Raw genomic sequence first — 20,408 nt, forward strand, 5'->3', positions numbered from 1 at the left:
AGATAATGTACTTAACTGATGACTGTGCACACAAGTATAATGTTTTTACATGCAGATCAATTACACTAGTCTGCTCCATTAGGGTACAAACCCACTTGACGTATTTGCTGCGTGAATCAGTCTTAAAAATAAGTAGGCAAAACGCAGGTTGGCTTTATACGATTGTTCTGCGTTAAAATACGCAATTGCGTATTTCTGAAGCGTGAAGCTTGTTGTTAGCAAAGCATCAGTTGTTAACAACCTGTGTGAAAAACGCATGTAGCTTCACGCTTCAAAAATACGCAATTGCGTATTTTAATGCAGAACAATCGTATAAAGCCAACCTGCGTTTTGCCTGCTTATTTTTAAGACTGATTCACGCAGTAAATACGTCAAGTGGGTTTGTACCCTTAATATGAGATTGATCGGACCTGTCTGTCAACATTGTTTTGTGTAAAAAATAAAACAGTTGCTTTTTTACTAAGAGGGTAACTGCAGATGGAGGTTCCTCATGTTAGAGCAGCAAATATGGTGCTCGTTGCCAGCTCAATGGGGTCAAAGGGGCAGCTTTAAGAAGCTTTATTTGTCCAGGGCCACATGACAAAGTAGGCTAAGTGACTGACTCAGGAAAGGTATTGGAATGTAGGTTGTGGGTGGGCAGCAGCAGGGGTATAACTATGGACTTGTAGTCCACAGAAAGTGGGGGCAGCACTGCAACTAGGGAGGTAAGTGGATCTTACTGTTTTCACCCACCTCCTTCCCAGGCATTGCTGAAAACGGGGTCCTGGCCAGAGTACTCCTTTAAATTTAGTTGATAATATGACATTGCCACAGCAAGTGTCCCACATGGTATGAAGCAGTAGATGCCTCCAATGCAATACATGCATAGTCAGGCAGCCACCAGCCTGGGGAAGGGGGGGGGGGAGCGGCATGGCAGGACACTTTTGAGTAGGCTTCCCTAACAGCTAGCAAAGGTGTGATTGTGGGAGTGGGATACTTTTTATTTTTAGGCAAAGAGTACTTTTTACAGAAAGCTGGCTGTGTATGTCCCTTATTGACTCTTGAAATACTTTTTATTTGCAGTGATAAAGGAAACGTTGTTTCTGCTTGCTCAGATTTGAAGATATCCTGTGTCCTCCTTGTCCGCAAACTGTACATTTTGATGCAGAATTTGGGTCCTCTGCCAAATGATGTCTGTCTAACAATGAAGCTGTTTTATTATGATGAAGGTAATGAAGTAACTTCCAACCACAGCACACTTTTTGAAACTGCATGCTGAAAACTTTGCCCAATGAGGTTAGCAACATATGAAGTGCAGTTTGTATTTATTGGTGTACAGTGTATACATGTGGATTCCCCCCAAAAAATCTGCATGATAGTTTGCTGTGAGTTTGCTGTGAGGGCTTAACCCTTTAAGGACATGGCCCATTTTCGTTTTTACGTTTTCGGTTTTTCCTCCTTGTGTTTAAAAGGTCATAGCACTTGCATTTTTCCACCTAGAAACCCACATGACCCCTTATTTTTTGCGTCACTAATTGTACTTTGCAATTACAGGCTGAATTTTTGCATAAAGTACACTGCGAAACCAGAAAAAAATTCAAAGTGTGGTGAAATTGAAAAAAAAACCGCATTTCTTTTATTTGGGGGAAAGGTGTTTTTACGCCATTCGCCCTTGGGTAAAACTGACTTGTTATGCATGTTCCTCAAGTCGTTACGATTAAAACGATATATAACATGTATAACTTATATTGTATCTGATGGCCTGTAAAAAATTCAAACCGTTGTTAACCAATATACGTTCCTTAAAATCGCTCCATTCCCAGGCTTATAGCGCTTTTATCCTTTGGTCTATGGGGCTGTGCGAGGTGTCATTTTTTGCGCCATGATGTGATCTTTCTATCGGTACCTTGATTGCGCATATACGACTTTTTGATCGCTTTATATTACATTTTTTCTGGATTTGATGCGACCAAAAATGCGCAATTTTGCACTTTGGGATTTTTTTGCGCTGACGCCGTTTACCGTACGAGATCAGGAATGTGATTAATTAATAGTTCGGGCGATTACGCACGCGGCGATAGCAAACATGTTTATTTTTTTATTTATTTGTTTACTTTTATTTAAAACCTGGGAAAAGGGGGGTGATTCAGACTTTTATTAGGGGAGGGGGCTTTTTACTATTAACAACACTTTTTTTTTTTTTTTACACATATACTAGAAGCCCCCCTGAGGGACTTCTAGTATATACACTTGGATCTCTCATTGAGATCTCTGCAGCATAGATATGCTGCAGAGATCCATGAGATCGGCACTCGTTTGCTTTCGGCTGCTGCAGCCGAAAACGAACGAGTGCCGAGCCGAGGACGGCGCCATCTTGGACACGTCCCCGGCCGGCATCAGTAACGGAGATCGCTCCTCCGGGACAAGGTCCCGGAGGAGCGATCTCCCCCACTAGACCCCAGGGAAACGTTGCCTCCGGTAATCGGAGGCAGCTGTCAAAGTTGACAGCTGCCTCCGATTAGCTAATTAGCGGGCACGGCGATCAGACCGTGCCCGCTAATAGCAGCGGTCCCGGGCTACTCGCGGCACCCGGGATCGCGGCACTTCAAAGCGGGGCCGCCGCGCGGCCCCGCTTTGAAGTGCAAGTGAGGACATATGACGTACGCATACGTCCTATGTCCTTAAGAGGTTAAAGGAGAAGTCCGGCGACAAAATTTTATTAAAGTATTGTATTGCCCTCTAAAAGTTATACAAATCACCAATATACACTTATTACGGGAAATGCTTATAAAGTGCTTTTTTCTCTGCACTTACTACTGCATCAAGGTCTCACTTCCTGGATAAAATGGTGATGTCACGACCTGACTCCCAGAGCTGTGCGGGCTGTGGCTGCTGGAGAGGATGATGGCAGAGGGATGCTCAGTGTCCTTTGGTGTCACCCTGTATAACATTTGGGGGGGCAATACAATTCTTTAATAAAAATTTTTGGTAGACTTCTCCTTTAATGTGGCTAAGTAGAATTCTTTAAAGGGGTAGTGCGGCGGTAAAAAATTATTCACAGAATAACACACATTACAAAGTTATACAACTTTGTAATGTATGTTATGTCTGTGAATGGCCCCCTTCCCCGTGTCCCACCACCCCCACCCGTGTACCCGGAAGTGTAGTGCATTATACATACCTGATCCGTGCCGACACGCGTCCACCATCTTGTGCCAAACGTCATCTTCTGCCGGCCATCAGCCGCTAAGCCGCGATTGGCCGAGCACAGTTATGCTCAGCCAATCGCGGCTGAGCAGCTGATGACGCGGCCGGCACTCGGGAAGATCTGAGGTGTTTGGGCCGGACGAAGATGACGTTTGGCACAAGATGGCGGACGCGTGTCGGCACGGATCAGGTATGTATAATGCACTACACTTCCGGGTACACAGGTGGGGGTGGTGGGACACGGGGAAGGGGGCCATTCACAGACATAACATACATTACAAAGTTGTATAACTTTGTAATGTGTGTTATTCTGTGAATAATTTTTTACCGCCGCACTACCCCTTTAAGGCTAATTCCCCATTCTGCAAACTATATCTATAGCATGCCCTCTATTCTCAGCAGATTTCTTCTTCCATGTGTGGATGTGTCACGGCCGCGGCGGCGTCCCGTGCTCCGGACTGCCGCCACGACCTCCCCATGCAGCTGCCGGGGTCCATGTGCAGGGACCCGGCGCTGCTACTAGTTCGGCCCCGGGGGGCGCCTTACCTCACCCCGCTCCTGTCACCCTCTGTGCCGGCTGGCGCGCGCGTCCCCGCCTCCTAGGGCGCGCGCGCGCGTCGGCTGTCTCAGATTTAAAGGGCCAGTCCGCCCCTTATTGGAAGGTGCACTAATCACTTCCTATAAATTCCAGCCCTGCCCCACTACAGGTGTTGGAGCCTCTACATGCTTCCCATAGCGTTTGGCCCAGCTCCCTGTTGTTCCTGATTCCTGTCCGCTTCCTGGTCCCTAGTCCTTGTTCCTGATTCCTGTCCGCTACCTGGTCCCTTGTCCTCGTTCCTGGTTCCTGCTCCTCTGTTACACTATTGCTCCTGTGATCAGCCTGTCACCCGCGGTTACGCCTACAGACCTCTGCCAGCACTATCTCCTGCCTACTGCTCCTGCCACGCCTTGCCTGCCGTCACTAGCAACCAAGCTAGGGGTAGCGACCTGGGGGTCGCCTGCCGCAGCAAGTCCATCCCGCCACCGGTGAATACCAGCGGCCCCTTAGACTCCGCTCCCTGGTGAGGTTAGTGCCATCGCTGGTGACGGTCCAGTGGATCCACTACTCCAGGCATTACAGGATGGCATTTTTAAAACACCATCTACATGCATTGTACTGTAAGTAGCTGTGTAGAAACATCTCTCAAAACATCGCTCAAAATCATCTGTTTCCCTGTGTGTAATAATAGAATGTCAGGCTCTCTAGGTTACACTACACAGCTTTTCTATAAACTAAAAACTGAGCTATGACTGGTTGCTATGAGCAGTTTACACTAGTGTCTGTTTTACATGCTTTTATAAATCGTATCAGCATTTTTCGTAACTGCATAATTTGTGCGGCATTTTAATTCATTGTTATTAGCCGTACATCTGTTTAGAGGGAGAGATGTGTGGCCAATAACAATGATTTTGTGACATGTGACAAGTACTGTAGTCTAGTCAGTGACCGCACTCAAGAAGGCTCCTCCTGTATGTGTTTTTAAGTCCTACCATAAGACAGGTGGTTATTTCAGTATTTCTCCCATGCAGGTAATTTATGTTTCGTAGATGTCTATATAAAGCACTCCTCCTCATATGAAAGAATTGTATCATTTTGTGTTATTTAATATGGGCAAACAAGTATTGTTATACATACTTTTCTATGTACCTCTTGCGGCATTTCCACCTTTTTTATGCTCCATCATCTTTTTCATCCATGCTATGTTGTTTTCTTACCCTTTTCACCAAGAAGTGTTGTTGGCATCTGCTCTATTCTCTATGTACACACTGACTTATGGTACATGTGTTATTTTGTTGTCCAGTGGCCATCATTGTTGTGGCATGGACTCCTTGCCCTTAAATTGCATTTAACCCCTTAACGACCACGGGCGTAAATGTACGCCCCGCAGGCGTACATTTACGCCCGTGGTGCCCCTCCGCGCCGACGATCGCTGCTATTGGCTGATCAATACAGATCAGCCGATAGCAGCTGAAAACAGCTTTCCGGGTCATCGGTGACCTGCTAGGTAGCTGAAGGGTGCAGAACAGGTGTGTATAGTGTAGGTTCCCGCGGCGTACTCTTCTCCGCGTCCTCTGACTTCGGCTCCCGTCGGCTCTTTGTCGTCAAACTTCGGAAATCTTCGGCTCTTTGGGCTCCAGCGTCGTCTATCTTTGGTAATCTTCGGCAGCTTCGCTCTACTGCCCCCTTGCAGCTGATCAGTGTATATGATACACTCATCAGTTGCTTTTTTCTTTTTATGCGCCCTAACGCCGCTGAGTGTTGACCAACATCGCCAACAAGTGCCCAGTTGATCAGCAACTCCTCCTTTTTGGCGTATGGGCGTTTTTCCCCCCTATTTCCTACCGCCACTGTCTGCTGATAAGTACTGCACATAAGTGCGGCATTTATCAGCAACTCCTTTCTTGGCGTAGGTTTTTTTTTCTTACTTTTTTAAAAAAAATGTAAAAAACACTACATTACACTACACTACATGAAATAAAGTTTTACACTACACCACTACACATTTACATACTTCATATACCAATCCCCATATAAAAATGGCCCCCGAGTGTTTTCGGCTGTGGAGGCATACACTATTATTGCCTCCGAAACCGGTGAGGATAAATGGGGGATCCTTTTTTCCTCCATTCATCCTTATCCTCATCATCCATTGACGTGTCTGGGGGTAGCGTAGCGTATGCTGCCCCCCAGACACGTCTTTTCCACCAGTATCGTCCCAATAAGAGATGACGGTATGGCGTGAAATTCTACAAACTCTGTGAGAGTACCTCAGGGTACACTTACAGATTTAGGGTACGTGCTCACTGCGGAATAGCGACGGATAACTATTTGTGCATTCGGCTGCTGGCACCCGCCGGCAGACTGATGCGGGCGTGCGCGTCTCCACCGGATTCTGTCGTCCGTCCAAAGAATGAACAGGTTCATTCTTTGGACAGAGGGCGGAATCTGCCCGTGCATAGAGTGAAGTGTGACACGAGTGGAGACGCGCACGCCCGCTTCAGTCAACCAGTGGGTGACAGCTGCAGAATGCACAAATAGTTATCCGTCGCCATTCCGCAGTGTGCACGTACTCTTACGGTGTATGAAGGAAGGGACACCTGAATCCAGCCCCTAGGATGCCCCCAGATGCCCCCCCATCCTCCGAGTTAGTGGGAAGATTGTTTGGGAACTGATCTTCCCACTGCTGGATAAAGGTTACCACCTGTACGGGGATAACCTTTATACCAGCACCCCCTCTTCCGGTCCCTTGCTGCCCGAGCTACTGTAGCTTGCGGCACGATCCGAAAATATCAGAAGCAGTAATAACAGCCCTAATATTTAGCAGCCATGGAGCGGACCCAGCGCTTCTGGACATGAAGGACCATCGCACCAGGGCAACATTTTCCAGGTGACGTCCCCCACACTGGAAAATTGGAGACCCCAGAAAAAGTGCAGAGTGTGGCGTAATAGGGGGATCAGGAAGGACGCCATTTTCCAGTGTGACACCTGTCCTGATCCCCCCGGCCTCTGCATACTGGATCGCTTCAAGGTGTACCACACCTCATCGGAGTTCTACATTTTCTGAATTCTGTCCCTTATTCCTATTTCCTGTGATGAGGCTACTGTCGTCTGCCTCACAAGGGTTTTTTCCCTTCCTCTGGATCAACACAGGTTGAATTTGATGGACTCCTGTCCTTTTCAACCTTATAAACCAGTAATTGGCATAATACCCCCAAATAAATTAAAAATTGTCCCTTTTCCCCAGCTAAATAGGTATGGCCGCCATTCCCATTAGAGCATGCCATGATGCAATTACAAAACCCTTGTGCAGCCAGGACAGTGGAAACCCCCCACAAGTGACCCCATTCTGGAAACTACACCCCATAAGGAATCTATCAAGGGGAGCAGCGGGGATATGACCCCCTGGTGACGCACACATGGTATTTTTTATTTTCACAGCACACGTTCTACATATGTGCCCGTCACCAGTGGGGTCCATATGCTCACTGCACCCCTTGTTAGATTCCTTGAGGGGTGTAGTTTCCAGAATGGGGTCACTTTTGGGGGGTTTCTACTGTCCTGGCAGCACAGGAGCTTTGTAATTGCGACATGGCCTCTATCCTCCATTCCAGGCGCTCTGTCCCTTTGGTGGCTTGCCCTGTGCCCATATGGCACATTATGTCCACATGTGGGGTATTTTCATTCTCAGGGGAATTACCCTACACGTTTTGTGTTCATTTTCTTTTTTAATTACTTGTGGAAATAGAAAACATCAAGGCTAGACCAACATTTAGTGTAAACATTTTTTAAATTTTTACACTAAATCATTGATCTTGTCTTGATTTTTTTCATTTTCACAAGGGGTTAAAAGTAAAAAAAAAAATACACAAAATGTGTAGAGCAATTTCCCCTGAGTACCAAAATACCCCACATGTGGACATAAAGCGCCATGCGGTCGCAGGGTAAGCCTCCAAAGGGAAGGAGCGCCTTTTGGCTTTTGGAGACTGGATTTGGCTGGAATGGATTTGGAGGGCCATGTTGCATTTAAAAGGCCCCTGTGATGCCAAGACAGTTGAACCCCCCACAAGTGACCCCATTATGGAAACTACGCCCCTCAGGGAATGTAACAAGGCATGTAGTGAGCATATGGACCCCACTGGTGACGAGCACAAATGTGGAACAATGTGGCGTGAAAATGAAATATTACATTTTTTACACTATAATGTTAGTTTAGCCTTAAATTTTTCATTTTCACAAGGGGTTAAAAGAGAGAAAAACACACAAAATGTGTAGAGTAATTTCCCTGTAAATACCCCACATGTGGACATAAAGCGCCATGTGGGCGCAGGGCAAGCCTCCGAAGAAATGGAGCGCCATTTGGATTTTGGAGGTTGGATTTGGCCAGAATGGATGATGAATGCCATGTCGCATTTACAGAGTCCTTGTGCTGCCAAAACACTGGAAACCCCCCACAAGTGACCCCATTCTAGAAACTACACCCCTCAAGTAGTCTAACAAGGGGTGCAGTGAGCATATGGACCCCTTGATTATGGGCACATTTGTACTGTGAAAGTGAAAAAATGAAAATTTTCCCTTTTACGCCACAGTGTTCCACATTTGTGCCCGTCGCCAGTGGGGTCCATATGCTCACTGAACCCCTTGTTAAAATCCTTGAGGGGTGTAGTTTCCAGAATGGGGTCACTTGTGGGGGGTTTCCAGTGTTTTGGCAGCACGAGGGCTCTGTAAATGCAACATGGCCCTTGAAATCCATTCCAGTGAAATCCAGCTTCCAAAAGCCAATTGGCGCTCCTTCCCTTTGGAGGCTCGTCCTGCACCCGCTTGGCACTTTATATCCACATGTGGGGTATTTCCGTACTCGGGAGAAACTGCGCTACACGTTTGGAGTTTTATTTTTCTTTTATCCCCTTGTAAAAATGAAAAATGAAGGCTAGAACAATGTTTTAGGGTAAAAAAATTAGATTTTTTTCTTTTTTAAGCCACATTGTTCTGAAAATTTGTGAAGCACCTGTAGGGTCCAGATGCTCACCGCACCCCTTGTTACATTCCTTGAGGGGTGTAGTTTTCTAAATGGTGTCCCTTTAGGGGTGTTTTTTATGTTTTGGCACCTCAAAGCCTCTGCCAATCTGAAGTGGTACAATCAAAAATGACCAAATATAACGGAGGCGGTGGAATTCACTGGGCGCTCCTTTGTATCTGAGGCTTGTGGTTGCGTCAAATAGCGCATAAGGGCCACATATAGGGTATTTCTATTAACGGGGCAATAAATATTGGGGTGCATTTCTCTGGTAATAGGTTTACAATTATGAAAGATATTGGATTACAATAAAATCTCTGCACAGAAAATTTAAATTTTCAAATTTCTTACACACTTAGCTTTTATTTCTGTGACTCCCCTAAAGGGTTAAAACACTTTCTGGATGTGCTTTTGCAGAGTTTGGGGGGGGTGCAGTTTCTGAAATGGGGTGCTTTGTGGGGCTTTCTAACATACAGTCCCCTCAAATACACTTAAAACCTGAACAGGTCCCTAAAAATATCTGATTTTGAAATTTTACTGAAAATTTGGAAAATTGCTGCTAATGTTTTAAGCTTCCTATTGTCTAAAAAAAAATAAAGAAAGTTTAATAAATGTCGCCAACATAAATAAGACATGTTGCTAATGGTATTTAATATATAATTTATGTGGCATAACTATTTTCTGTATAAGCAGAAAAGTTTTAAAGTTCGAAAAATGCATTTTTTCACAATTTTTCACGTTATTTTTTTTTTTTTTTGTCATTAAGATTCGTTATAAGTAACGACCAGCCAGATAGGTAAAAGCATCCTGAAGTTATTAATGAATAAAGTGACACAGGTCATATTCATAAAATATGTCTCGGTCCTTAAGGCCATTTCAGGCCCGGTCCTTAAAGGAGAAGTCCGGCCAAAATTATTTTTTTATATGTTATTACTTATGGAAAGTTATACAATTTTCTAATGTACATTAATTATGGGAAATGCTCATATACTGCTATTTCCCTTAATTTAGTGTATCAGGAAGTAAGTTTGATGCCGGGAGGAGGAGGGGGAGCGGCGGGGGGCATGAAAAGCAGCCCCTGTGTGAGCGGCGGTGTTGGCGGCGGCGCGGGCAGTGATAGGCATAACAAAAGGTACTACTCCCCCATTATCTGCAGATAATGGGGGAGTAGTACTTTGTATATGTTGCCAGCACCGAGCAGGGAGGGGGGAGGTAGATGGCACCTCTCTCCCTCCCTGCTCGGTGCCCAGCAAATGTATTCATTGAATACATTTATGGGATACTTTGGGGAGCAAGGACACTTGCTCCCCAAAGTATTCCATAAATGTATTCATGAAGTCACAAAAGTACAGTGCATAACATTACATTACATACACTGTAATTCCTATGGAGTGTCCAGCAGGGGCACACTATATATAGAAGTCAATGGTACTCATTGACTTCTATATATAGAGCGCCGCCTGCTGGACAATCCATAGGAATTACACCTTTCGTCGTGACGTCACTGCTTCAGAGATAATTCTAACACTTCCTGATACACTAAATTAAGGGAAATAGCAGTATATGAGCTATATACTAGATATATTTCCCATAATTAATGTACATTAGAAAATTGTATAACTTTCCATAAGTAATAACATATAAAAAAATAATTTTGGCCCTTTAAGGTGTTAAATTTAGAACCCTTGTGGACAGTATTTTGGGGTGGGACTAGAAATTTGTTATGGACTGTTGGTACTGTATAAATAAAAATGAAGGCATACTCTTCTGCCCTAATCCTTCACAGCTGCCACTCAATGACATTAAGTCCTCTTTGCTCTCCCTTTGTTCCTGCTTACTATGCCATTTCTTTTGGGCAGGAAATGCCTGCTCAGCCAATCACTGGCCACAACAGTTTACCGTCTTAGGCATTGATTGGCTGAGCCAGCATTGCTATGCTTGGAATAACCCTTTAAAAGTCCTTCTCCCCCACCTGTTAGTGCTCTTATTGTCCGAAGTGTTTCAGGCTGGGTGCTCCAGTTTGTACTGTATATATATCTTGAGATAGTTCCTAATGTTTTATTGAAATGTTGCTTCTCATTCTGTGAAACACAGGCAAATAAAACATATATCTTGAAAATATTTTGGAGAGCTGTGAACTTTGTTACATATTTTCTATTGAGCCTTGCTCCATCTTGTGGCTGTATTGGTGTACTACAGCATATGTTTCATACATCATGTAGATATTACATAATGTACATTAAAGATGCTTACATATACAGTATATGCTAAGAACTATTTTTAGTATCTGACTCTAATTAGTAAAATAAAATTTAGGTGACACATTCCCTTTAAAGGGGTTGTCCTGGATTAATCGATCATTAAAGATCCTGCTGGGGCTGCTGGGGTTATTTGAGTGATGTATGCTTACCTCTCCCGCTCCCCGAAGCTGCCAGTTCTCCACCATTGTCAGTGCTTTGGAAACATCCGTTGGCATCCTGCTCCCTCCAGAAACGACAGGTCAGCATAGATCCTATATTGTCTATCTATACTGACCAGCCAAATAAAAAACAATATATTTATTTTAATTAAATTATATTACACAGTAATATAACTATATGAAAGCAACATATTAGCAAAACATTTTTTGTTAAGTCTCCAGATTGCCCCTTTACATTTCTTCCTACCTATAGGCTTATGGTCCCTTGGTTTGCCAAGATAAAGCAGATGACTTCTTTATTGGTTCTTTATTAGTTATAATCTTCCTAGAAGATTAGAAGTGGACTATATCAGAAGAGGGATCCTCCAATCTTCTAGGCTAATCCTGTATACTTATCTAAAACATGTGTATTTAGGATGAATGAGGATCTCTTCATTTGCTTTTGTGGTTCTAAAAAGAGAAAGTATGCCTCAAAAACCATCAGTTCTCAGTGGAGTAAAGAAGCTATTATAAGAGTGATTTACTATAGCTCTTGACTTACCCATCCCTTTGGGTGTCAGAGGTCACTCCACCAGATTGTTGTTGACTTTTATTGCTGAACATTTGTCTGTCACCATTGCACATATATGTAGTGTGGTATTCTGGTTAGGGCTGGGCGATACGGCTAAAAATAATGTTTCAACATAATGGGTATTTTATGATTTAAATCTTGATTTTATTTTTTTGCTAAATAAACAGAACAGCCAGGATCAGATATTATTTTGATGGCATTTGATGCATTGCCTGTATTGCTTCACACAGTAACACTGCCTACCATATAAGCCATTATGCCCATTATGTGCCACCCCTGCCAGACCCCCTCTGTAGACAATCCCCCTGAAGGTACAGTCCTTTCCTGATACAGTATGCTACATTCATGTATGGTATGCTCCTGCATATCTATTTTACTATCAAAAGTTGTAAAACCTGCCCTGACCAAATCCTTCTTTTTCACAGAGGTTCTTTTTTGTTACAGAATGACAGTGCAGGGCAGACCTTTCAACCTTCGCCCTAGGACAGGGGATAGACTTTTTCTGTAGTTTTATACAGGTCACAGAGGACTGTCCAGATTGTACACAATTGTAACAACACCCCAGCTGTGTAGCCAAGAAGACAGAAATGTAGTGACCTCTGCTGTTAAAGGAAAACTCCCCATGCCCCTGCATCGCCACATCATCAGGTCACGGACTTTCGCTGCACATTATTTTCTTCTGGCTTCCTGGTATGTCACGACCCAGGGAAAAGTACCCGCTCAGCCAATCAGTGACGGCAGCCGTGTCCCACCCCGGTCACTGACTGGCTGAGCGAGCATTCCATCAGCTGGGTAGTGGCACTGCAGGAGCAGGAGTTTCAGGAGGAATGGGGGTCCATGATCAGTGGTGCAGCACTGCAGGGGCATGGGGACGGGTAAGTATACATTCTTTATTATGTTTTTTACACCATAGCACAGAAAGGGTTAACAGCAAGGGACACACTTCTTATCGGCTCCTGCACTGCCGACCTTCTTACACTGCAGGAACACTGCAGCACAAAAAGGTTTATCAGCAGATTGTTACTTTTATTGGCTCCTGCACTGTGTGGAGATCAGGTTGGAAGTCATCAGTGTAGGAGCAGATAAGACATGAATGTAGTAGTGTCCCTTGCTGTTAACTCTTTTCTGCTGCAGTGTGTAAGTGATGCAGACTAGTACTCTGCATCAGTTACATGATGCAGAAAGGGGTAACAGCAGGGGGCGCTACATTCTTTAACTCCAGTGCTGTAAACTCCGTTCTGTACAGTACCTCCTCAATGCTTCTCATCGGGGAATTGACTGGACACGCTGGACACTCCGCTGGGCACTGAGCCATAACAGACTATACTGATGAGGGCGCAGTGGAGCTCTGGAACCTACATTATCGTGACAGGCACCATTTTAAATGTAGACTAAATCAAATTCACCATTTAAAAAAAAAAAATAATAATAATTAGAAGGCCTCCTAAGGGCGAATTAATTTAATTCATTTGATTAATTGCCAAGCCCTAGTTCTGGTCTTTCTTTATTAAAGATTATAGGCAGCAAAATAGATTGACAAATAAGATGCTGTTTGAGCAGTCAATCTTGGATCATTAGGGGATTACTTGTTATGTCCCCATCTGTTGTGCCACTGTTTACATCTTAATTCAACACTTTGCTTCTTTTTGTATTTCTCATTTATTTTATCCCCGTTGTTTTAGCAATGAATTATGGGTTTATGTTTCATATATTATCTTTTTTTACCATTTTCAGTTACACCAGTGGACTATCAGCCTCCAGGCTTTAAAGAAGGGACGTGTGACGGCATGATGTTTGAAGGGGAACCCATGTATCTAAATGTGGGTGAGGTGGCTACACCTTTTCACACCCTAAAAGTAAGGGTTACTACTGAAAAAGACAGGATGGAGCACATTGAAAAGAACATACTAAAGAATGCAGAGAGAAAATCTCCCATACAGGCCATCGATATGGATGTGGATGAGGCTCAAGATGCAGGCAATTGTGTAAGTAAAACAAGGAAGAAGTAGAGACTAATAGAACACCCTATAGAAAAACAAATGAATACTAATCCAAGACAGACCAAGGTGATGGTGGAAATTCATGGCAAAATTAAAATAATCAAATAAATGAATGTACAGATGGAGTGAGCAGACACCACTCCACTTGTGCTGATACGGTTCCCTGCAGCACAGTATAGATCTAGATGTTTTATTACACTGCGTGAGGCAGGGAGAGGGGCAGCAACTAGTAATCTGGGTGGGGTGCATCCTGTGTCTAGTCACCACTCTCCCTCTGCGCAGTGCAGGGATGATTGACAGGCAGAGAGACCTGTTAGTGTTTTCTCTGGCTGTCAATCATCATTATAAGAATTCAAAGCCTTTACTACTTAGTTTAGGCCCCTTAGGCAGTGATTCCAGCCTCCAGTCTCTGTAAAAGTCCTTAAGACCAAAATAGCCCTGAGCTTAAGTACCAGATGTGTCAATTCTAGTGCTAAAACAAAGACTGCTGCAGTTCTTTGCTCACACGTTTTTCTCGGTGCATCACTTGCCAGAACACGTGCCGACACACGCATGCAAGATGCACCAAATTGTTTATAATGAGAATACTCAACAAAGTTCACACTGTGAAATACTTTTTAGTGTGCCAAGCATATTCTGAGCAGAAGCATGTCAGAAATGCAGGACACCCTATCCCGAAGGATTTTTTAAAACTCTTGATTCGGTCATCATTAGTTTAATCTGGGGAGCCTCTAGATCAAAACTACAGTCATCCAAACTGGAAAGGCTTAAGGACATGGCGGGTATTGCCCTGCCAGACCTGTACCTGTATTATTTATCTGGGCAACTCAAGTATATGCCTTCTTAAAAGTCGGCAGATACACCCAGCACATCGGAGAGGCATATCTTGTGGTCTGTACTGCATATACCCACTATCCCTAATCCTACCCATCATGAAAGTAGCCAGACAAGTGTGGACCAATGCTAGAAGTATCTCATCCTTCTTAGATACTCCAACGGAAACTCCACTCTGGGATAACAGTGAATTTCCCTCCTTTCTGACTTTCCAAGATGCGCATTACTGGAGAGAGAAAGGGGTTTGCAATCTGGCAGACGTTTATAAAGATGGCTACATACTTGCTTTTGAAGCCCTAAAGAGAACACAAGATATCCTCAACTCCCATTTTTACAGGTACTTGCAGCTATGACATCTGTTACACACTCGGTTTGGAAATGGTGCTGTAGCTATATCTTTGTACCTGCTTATTGGGGTAATCCTATCACAAGGCCCAGTTGGATTGATCTCACTGGTATACGCCAACCTTATCCGCCTTAAAGCAGCTACCACTCCGTTGCCACCTGTGGAACGGCAGAGGGAAGATATTCCAATATTGTCGGACAAATGCTATGAACACATGTTAAGTTCCCACACTCTTGTATCTCCCTCTGTCAATAACCGACTCATAGAACTATACATAATCCATCAAAGTTGCTTGACCCCAATCTGTCTACACAGAATGCGTAAAATTCCTGCTCCTTTCTGCCCTAAATGTTTGTATGAACTGTCGGGTTCTGGCATATGATCTGGGACTGTCCCCGGCTGCAGACCTACTGGCAAGAGGTGGTAGCTGTGCTCACTGAGATTTGTCCCCTACAAGTACCCCTGGATCCAACCGTATACTTGTATACTTGTTTGGAGTAAGGTGTGGTGAGGTGAGGTGTGGCCTCATCACACATTAATTTTTGTGAGGGGAAACCCTTTGTATGGCACAAAAGGCTATTGCCCTTCTGTGGATAGATAGACGCCCCCCCCCCCCCCCACACACACACACTGTTAACGCGTAAATCTCGTCAACACCATAGTATCATATGAACGAATCATATATCAGCATAGAAAATCTCTAGCCAAATTTGAAAAAATAGTGGCAGGACAGGATATGCCCACTTTTATTTCATATCTGATTGTGTCGTGGAGAAATACCTCTTTTGCATCATTTCACTTCTTCTTCCATTATTTCATTATAACTAGGGATGGTCCGAACCTGGCGAGGCAATGATTCCCGCTGTCTGCCCGCTCCATGGAGAGGGTGGATACAGTGGGAGGACCGCCTGAAAAACTGGGATACAGCCATAGCCATAGGCTGTATCCCAGTTTTCCAGGTGGTCCTCCCGCTCTATCCACCCGCTGCACGGAGCGAGCAGACAGCGGGAATCTGATGCCGAGTGTTCGGGTTCATACGAACCCGAACCTCGGCAGGTTCGGACCATCCTTAATTATACCCATTGAACTGAATGTCATGCCTGACTTCTTTATTTTTTGTTTTATCAGCCTTCCCTTTGTTAGTGACTAGATGTGCTTCATGTTTTGTTCCCATGTACTGAATAAGTTGTCAATGCTTCTGTCAATAGATGTTATACTGTATATGATATGTGTATGTTATATACAACCTTCTAATAAAACTGAGTTAAAAATAAAAAAAAGAAATGCAGGACACTTGAGAGATTTACTGTGTTTGTGCTGTGTATTTTCCTGCATTTTTTCCAAATTCAGAAAATTAGGCCTTGTCAACATTCCCTTCCTGAAAGCAGTCTTCCTAGCTGCTGGTCACTTACAACTAGGGGTGTCCCTCAGGTGAGGCCCACTCATGGTTTTAGAGGCAGTGCTGTGAACAAAATAAACTATACTTGCTGTCCTATAAGGGCACCTACTGAGAATTATAATTTTCTACAGATTTCCTACACGGTTGTCTCACTCTTCATTGGTATATGCGGGGGGGGTCCAGGTACCTAGAGACTGATTTCCCTCTACTTGGTTGAACATTTGCACATAACAACGCTGCAGTATCATGCTGTGTCTGCAAGTCAGACCTGCACAGGCTGCATTGGCAGGAAAAATTAGGAAGATGTAAGTAATCTACTGGGGACTTTTGGCCCGGTAATGCAGTAAGTGGGCACTGCATATTTTCTGTATGTAATTTGGGGAAACATATGGGACTGTTTGGGCACCCAATATAATATTTTCCAGCTGACCTGCAATTTTTTTATTCAATCAGAACTGTCGTACTTTCATGTTTATTAATAGACTGCATTTGGCAATTGTATTTTAATTGAGCTCCACATTTATTGAAAGCTGCATTTCTGTGACTTAAATACTGAGACCTGGTTATTATCTTCCTGGTGCTGTCTTGAAATTAGATTTCTAAAGCTCATTCTGTTCTGCTAAACAAAAAGCAAAATCAATACACCGAAATGAAATCTGTTGCAGGAAGAATAAACTGCTCTATTTTCTTTTTGCCTCCATAAAGGATGAGTCGCTGCGTAACCATTCTGGTGATTATGAGAAAAACGACATTACATGTTTAAAGTTTGACGGTAAGAAGCGCAAAATAGATAAATATCATTATGGCGTCTGCTCTGTCATGAGGAAGACTGGGGTGGTTGTGCTGAGATTCAGGGATTCATGCAACTTTAATTTTTTTCTGCAAAACCACAGCTGCATGGGAATATTCTTTACATTCAAAGATTAGTTGATCCCTTAATTTTTCACAGCTGGACTTTCTGGTTTTTACTACGAAATGTGACATTGGATAATAAGTTAGTGCAGTAGTATATGAGTCTCAAAAAGCGGACCACTCATTGAGTGTCCCAAAAAAAGATACACAAAATGAAAGAGTTGTTGGAATCAAACATAACTTTTTATGTGTGAATATAATGATAAGGGATTACAGTATTAGTCTAGGTTCACATCGCTAGTAAGCACGTTGGCTCACTTCAGCATCCTTTTGTCTTAACGTGTAGTCCGGTGTGGGGCTGAAAACATGATGTGAACCTAGCCTGAGAGTGAAGGGATGCATTTTTTGGGGAAAGCTAGAACTGAAAAGAGGATCTAGTACCCTTCGGCGCACATGGTATACACTCCAGTCGGGATCCCTAGCGGTGCCGTGAGAAACTGACATGTCAATTCTCTGTGGCCGCTATTTATTGAATAGTGGCCGCAGAGAACCTGTCAGTTCACACAATGGCCGCACGCTCCATTGTGGGCAGTGGGGAATTCTGATGCGGGCGCGCATGGTTGTGCCCGCATCAAAATTCTGCGACTGTAAAGATCATCTGGCTGGTACTGCAGTGTGTCTTACCACGTCTGAACATAGCCTTATAGTGCGTGCACATGGAACGATTATTGTTTGAATTTTCGCAATAACGATCGCATTTGAGCGATAATTGACTTGTGTAAACACAGCAAACAATCAAGCGACGAGCAAGAAATCGTTCATTTTGATCTTTCAACATGTTCTCAAATCGTCGTTGGTCATTTGCTAATCATTTTCAGATCTGTTTGTGTAAACAGTCTTTCAAAGATTCACCCTATGTGTGAGATGGGCTTAAGCTATCTTAAAACGATTGCAATAACGATTTTTTAAACGATTTTTCCCTTCGTCTAAACGCTGATCATTATGAAAACCAAAATCGTTGCGTCACTCGTCAATTGCGCGAATTATCGCTCAGTGTAAACGGACCATTACAGGTACCAATACCATGCTTTCCTGCACTCCATAGGGCTGCATCCAGTTTCTTCAGTCACTGGTATTCAAATGCTGAGTGAACGGACTCAAGAATGCTCGAGTCTTGCTCATCTCTAGTTACTTCCATTTATAAATCATTGACTCCCATTTCTTGCCATCAGAAGAATCTAATTTAGATCAATGGTTCCTTTAATGGAAACAGTTTTCAGGCTTTTGTGAGAATAACAGAACAGAATAACACTCGATTCTGTCTCTCTTTACATTTCTTATATTGTTTGTATTCTATATATTTTCAGAAATCAGCCTTACTTGTCAAGAGAATGAAAGCATGAAATCTGAGAACACAGTGAGTCAGAAATCACAGGTAAGTGCACAATTTTGATGTATTTTTGTGTTATTATAGTAATAATAATACTGACAATCATCGTCTGTCATCCTCATAGAAACTGGGTTATCATGGGGGCAGGGCGTGTCTGGGCTAATCCTTTACATAGGGCAAATTCGTTTGGCTTTTATAAAGAAAATTACTAAAGAGGCTACCTGAGGCTGTGTTCACACGTTGCAGTTTCAGTGCACTACTGTTGCAGTACTGCTGAACACTGAAATGATCGCAGACTGATGGAATGTATTGCTTTGTATTTGCTATTGTTCTCATGGTATGGTCCTTATTTATATCACTTGCGGTTCAGGGTTTGTAGATCCCTTGAATTCTGTGTGTCATTTTAAATTATGGAACACAGATTACACCACAAAAAGACACAGGGTGTTGCTGAACCATCAACAGTACTGATATGAATACAAGCTAATGAAAAAACATCTTTTTTTTGTTTGCAAAAAAATTACCAGCAACAGGGGACAGGAATGACAAAAAGACACATTTGGTCAGCTCTCCTAAAACACTGTTCACACTAGGCAGGAGCATGTTGCTATGGCTAAAATTACAGACACACAAAAACAAAATGCAACAGCTAACCACAATGGCGCGCAGCCCCCCAACTTCTAAAAAAAACTCCATAAAAATGATGAGCCTCTTTGTTACCATTTGCAATTAGTGTAAAATATCCCACCATGATAAGGTTGCTAGTATTGGTTGGATCCTGCATGCCCATCGCATAGGCTTATTATATGCCATGGAGAGGCCATAGTACAGTGTAGGGTCCATCCTAAGCATAAGGCCACCTTATCATGGTGGGGTGGTTTACACTATTTGCAAATGGTAACCAAGAGCCTCATTATTTTTATGGAGATTTTTTTTAGCAGTTGTGTGGGCTGCTTTTAAGGATTTTTATATCTGTATTGGGTCTGTATCTTGCCATTAGCGCTTTTGTGTTTTTGTGTGGCAACAAGAATGACAAGTAGGTGCAGAAAGGGGTATTATGTGTGCTTGTACTTACTTTCACTGTGCCTGCACTGCTGTTCCCTCACAGCTTTAAACTCCTTGCACACATGCCAGCCCTTCCTGTCATCCTCATTTTAATTGGTCCGGACCAACCATAAGAATCACTGGCCAGGATGATTGGCGATAGGTCGCTGTCTGGGTGCCGGGACCTGTCACCACTCTCTGATAACTGTTCCAGCACTATTTCGCATGGCAACATTTTCAAGTGATACTGTCACCCCAGTTTTGCTGTGTGTTGTTATTGGCACAATCAGTTACAGACAGTGTCGCTAAGGTGGGGCTTAGCGTCCGTTGAGACCTTTCTCCCTGCCTTGGACGCTAAGGCCCGCCTTAGTGACACCGTCTGTAAACAATTTTGCCAATAACAGCACACAGCAAAACGGGGGTGACAGTATCACTTGAATGTACAAGTATGTGAGGTTGCGTTTAAGTACAGCAACCCCTGAGATACATGCATGTGAATTTGCACCAAAAAGTTATAGGGGTTATTCAGGCTTACAAAAACATGGGCATTTTCTTTCAGAAACCTCTTCTGTGCCCAGTTTGGGTGTGGGTTTCACACACATCCTGGGGACAGGGGTGGCACTATTTTTGCAAGAAAGTACAGTGGTACCTTGGTTTAACTTGGATTAAGAGCGTTTTGCAAGAAGAGCTCACAGTTTTTCAAAATTGTAACTTGGATTAAGAGCATTGCTTTGGTTTAAGAGCTCCCTGTACTGGGTGGGAGGGCGAGTGGGGGAGGTACATGGTCTGCATATTAGGAGTAGGCAAATTTG

At 43.5% G+C, this 20,408-nt stretch overlaps 1 protein-coding gene across 3 annotated transcripts in view; it reads left to right on the forward strand.

Annotated features, from left to right (window-relative positions):
* HORMAD1 (HORMA domain containing 1) overlaps positions 1–20,408 on the forward strand; it is a 67,267-nt gene that overhangs the window by 35,040 nt on the left and 11,819 nt on the right. For all 3 annotated transcript variants that reach the window (XM_069950460.1, XM_069950463.1, XM_069950461.1), the window contains 4 exons: positions 1,063–1,208; positions 13,466–13,716; positions 17,016–17,082; positions 18,530–18,597. In XM_069950460.1, the coding sequence (XP_069806561.1) occupies positions 1,063–1,208; positions 13,466–13,716; positions 17,016–17,082; positions 18,530–18,597 (532 nt within the window). The remainder of the gene's footprint in view (positions 1–1,062; positions 1,209–13,465; positions 13,717–17,015; positions 17,083–18,529; positions 18,598–20,408) is intronic.

Source organism: Dendropsophus ebraccatus, chromosome 13 (assembly GCF_027789765.1).
Source record: "Dendropsophus ebraccatus isolate aDenEbr1 chromosome 13, aDenEbr1.pat, whole genome shotgun sequence".
In the NCBI taxonomy this organism is placed as follows: domain Eukaryota; kingdom Metazoa; phylum Chordata; class Amphibia; order Anura; family Hylidae; genus Dendropsophus; species Dendropsophus ebraccatus.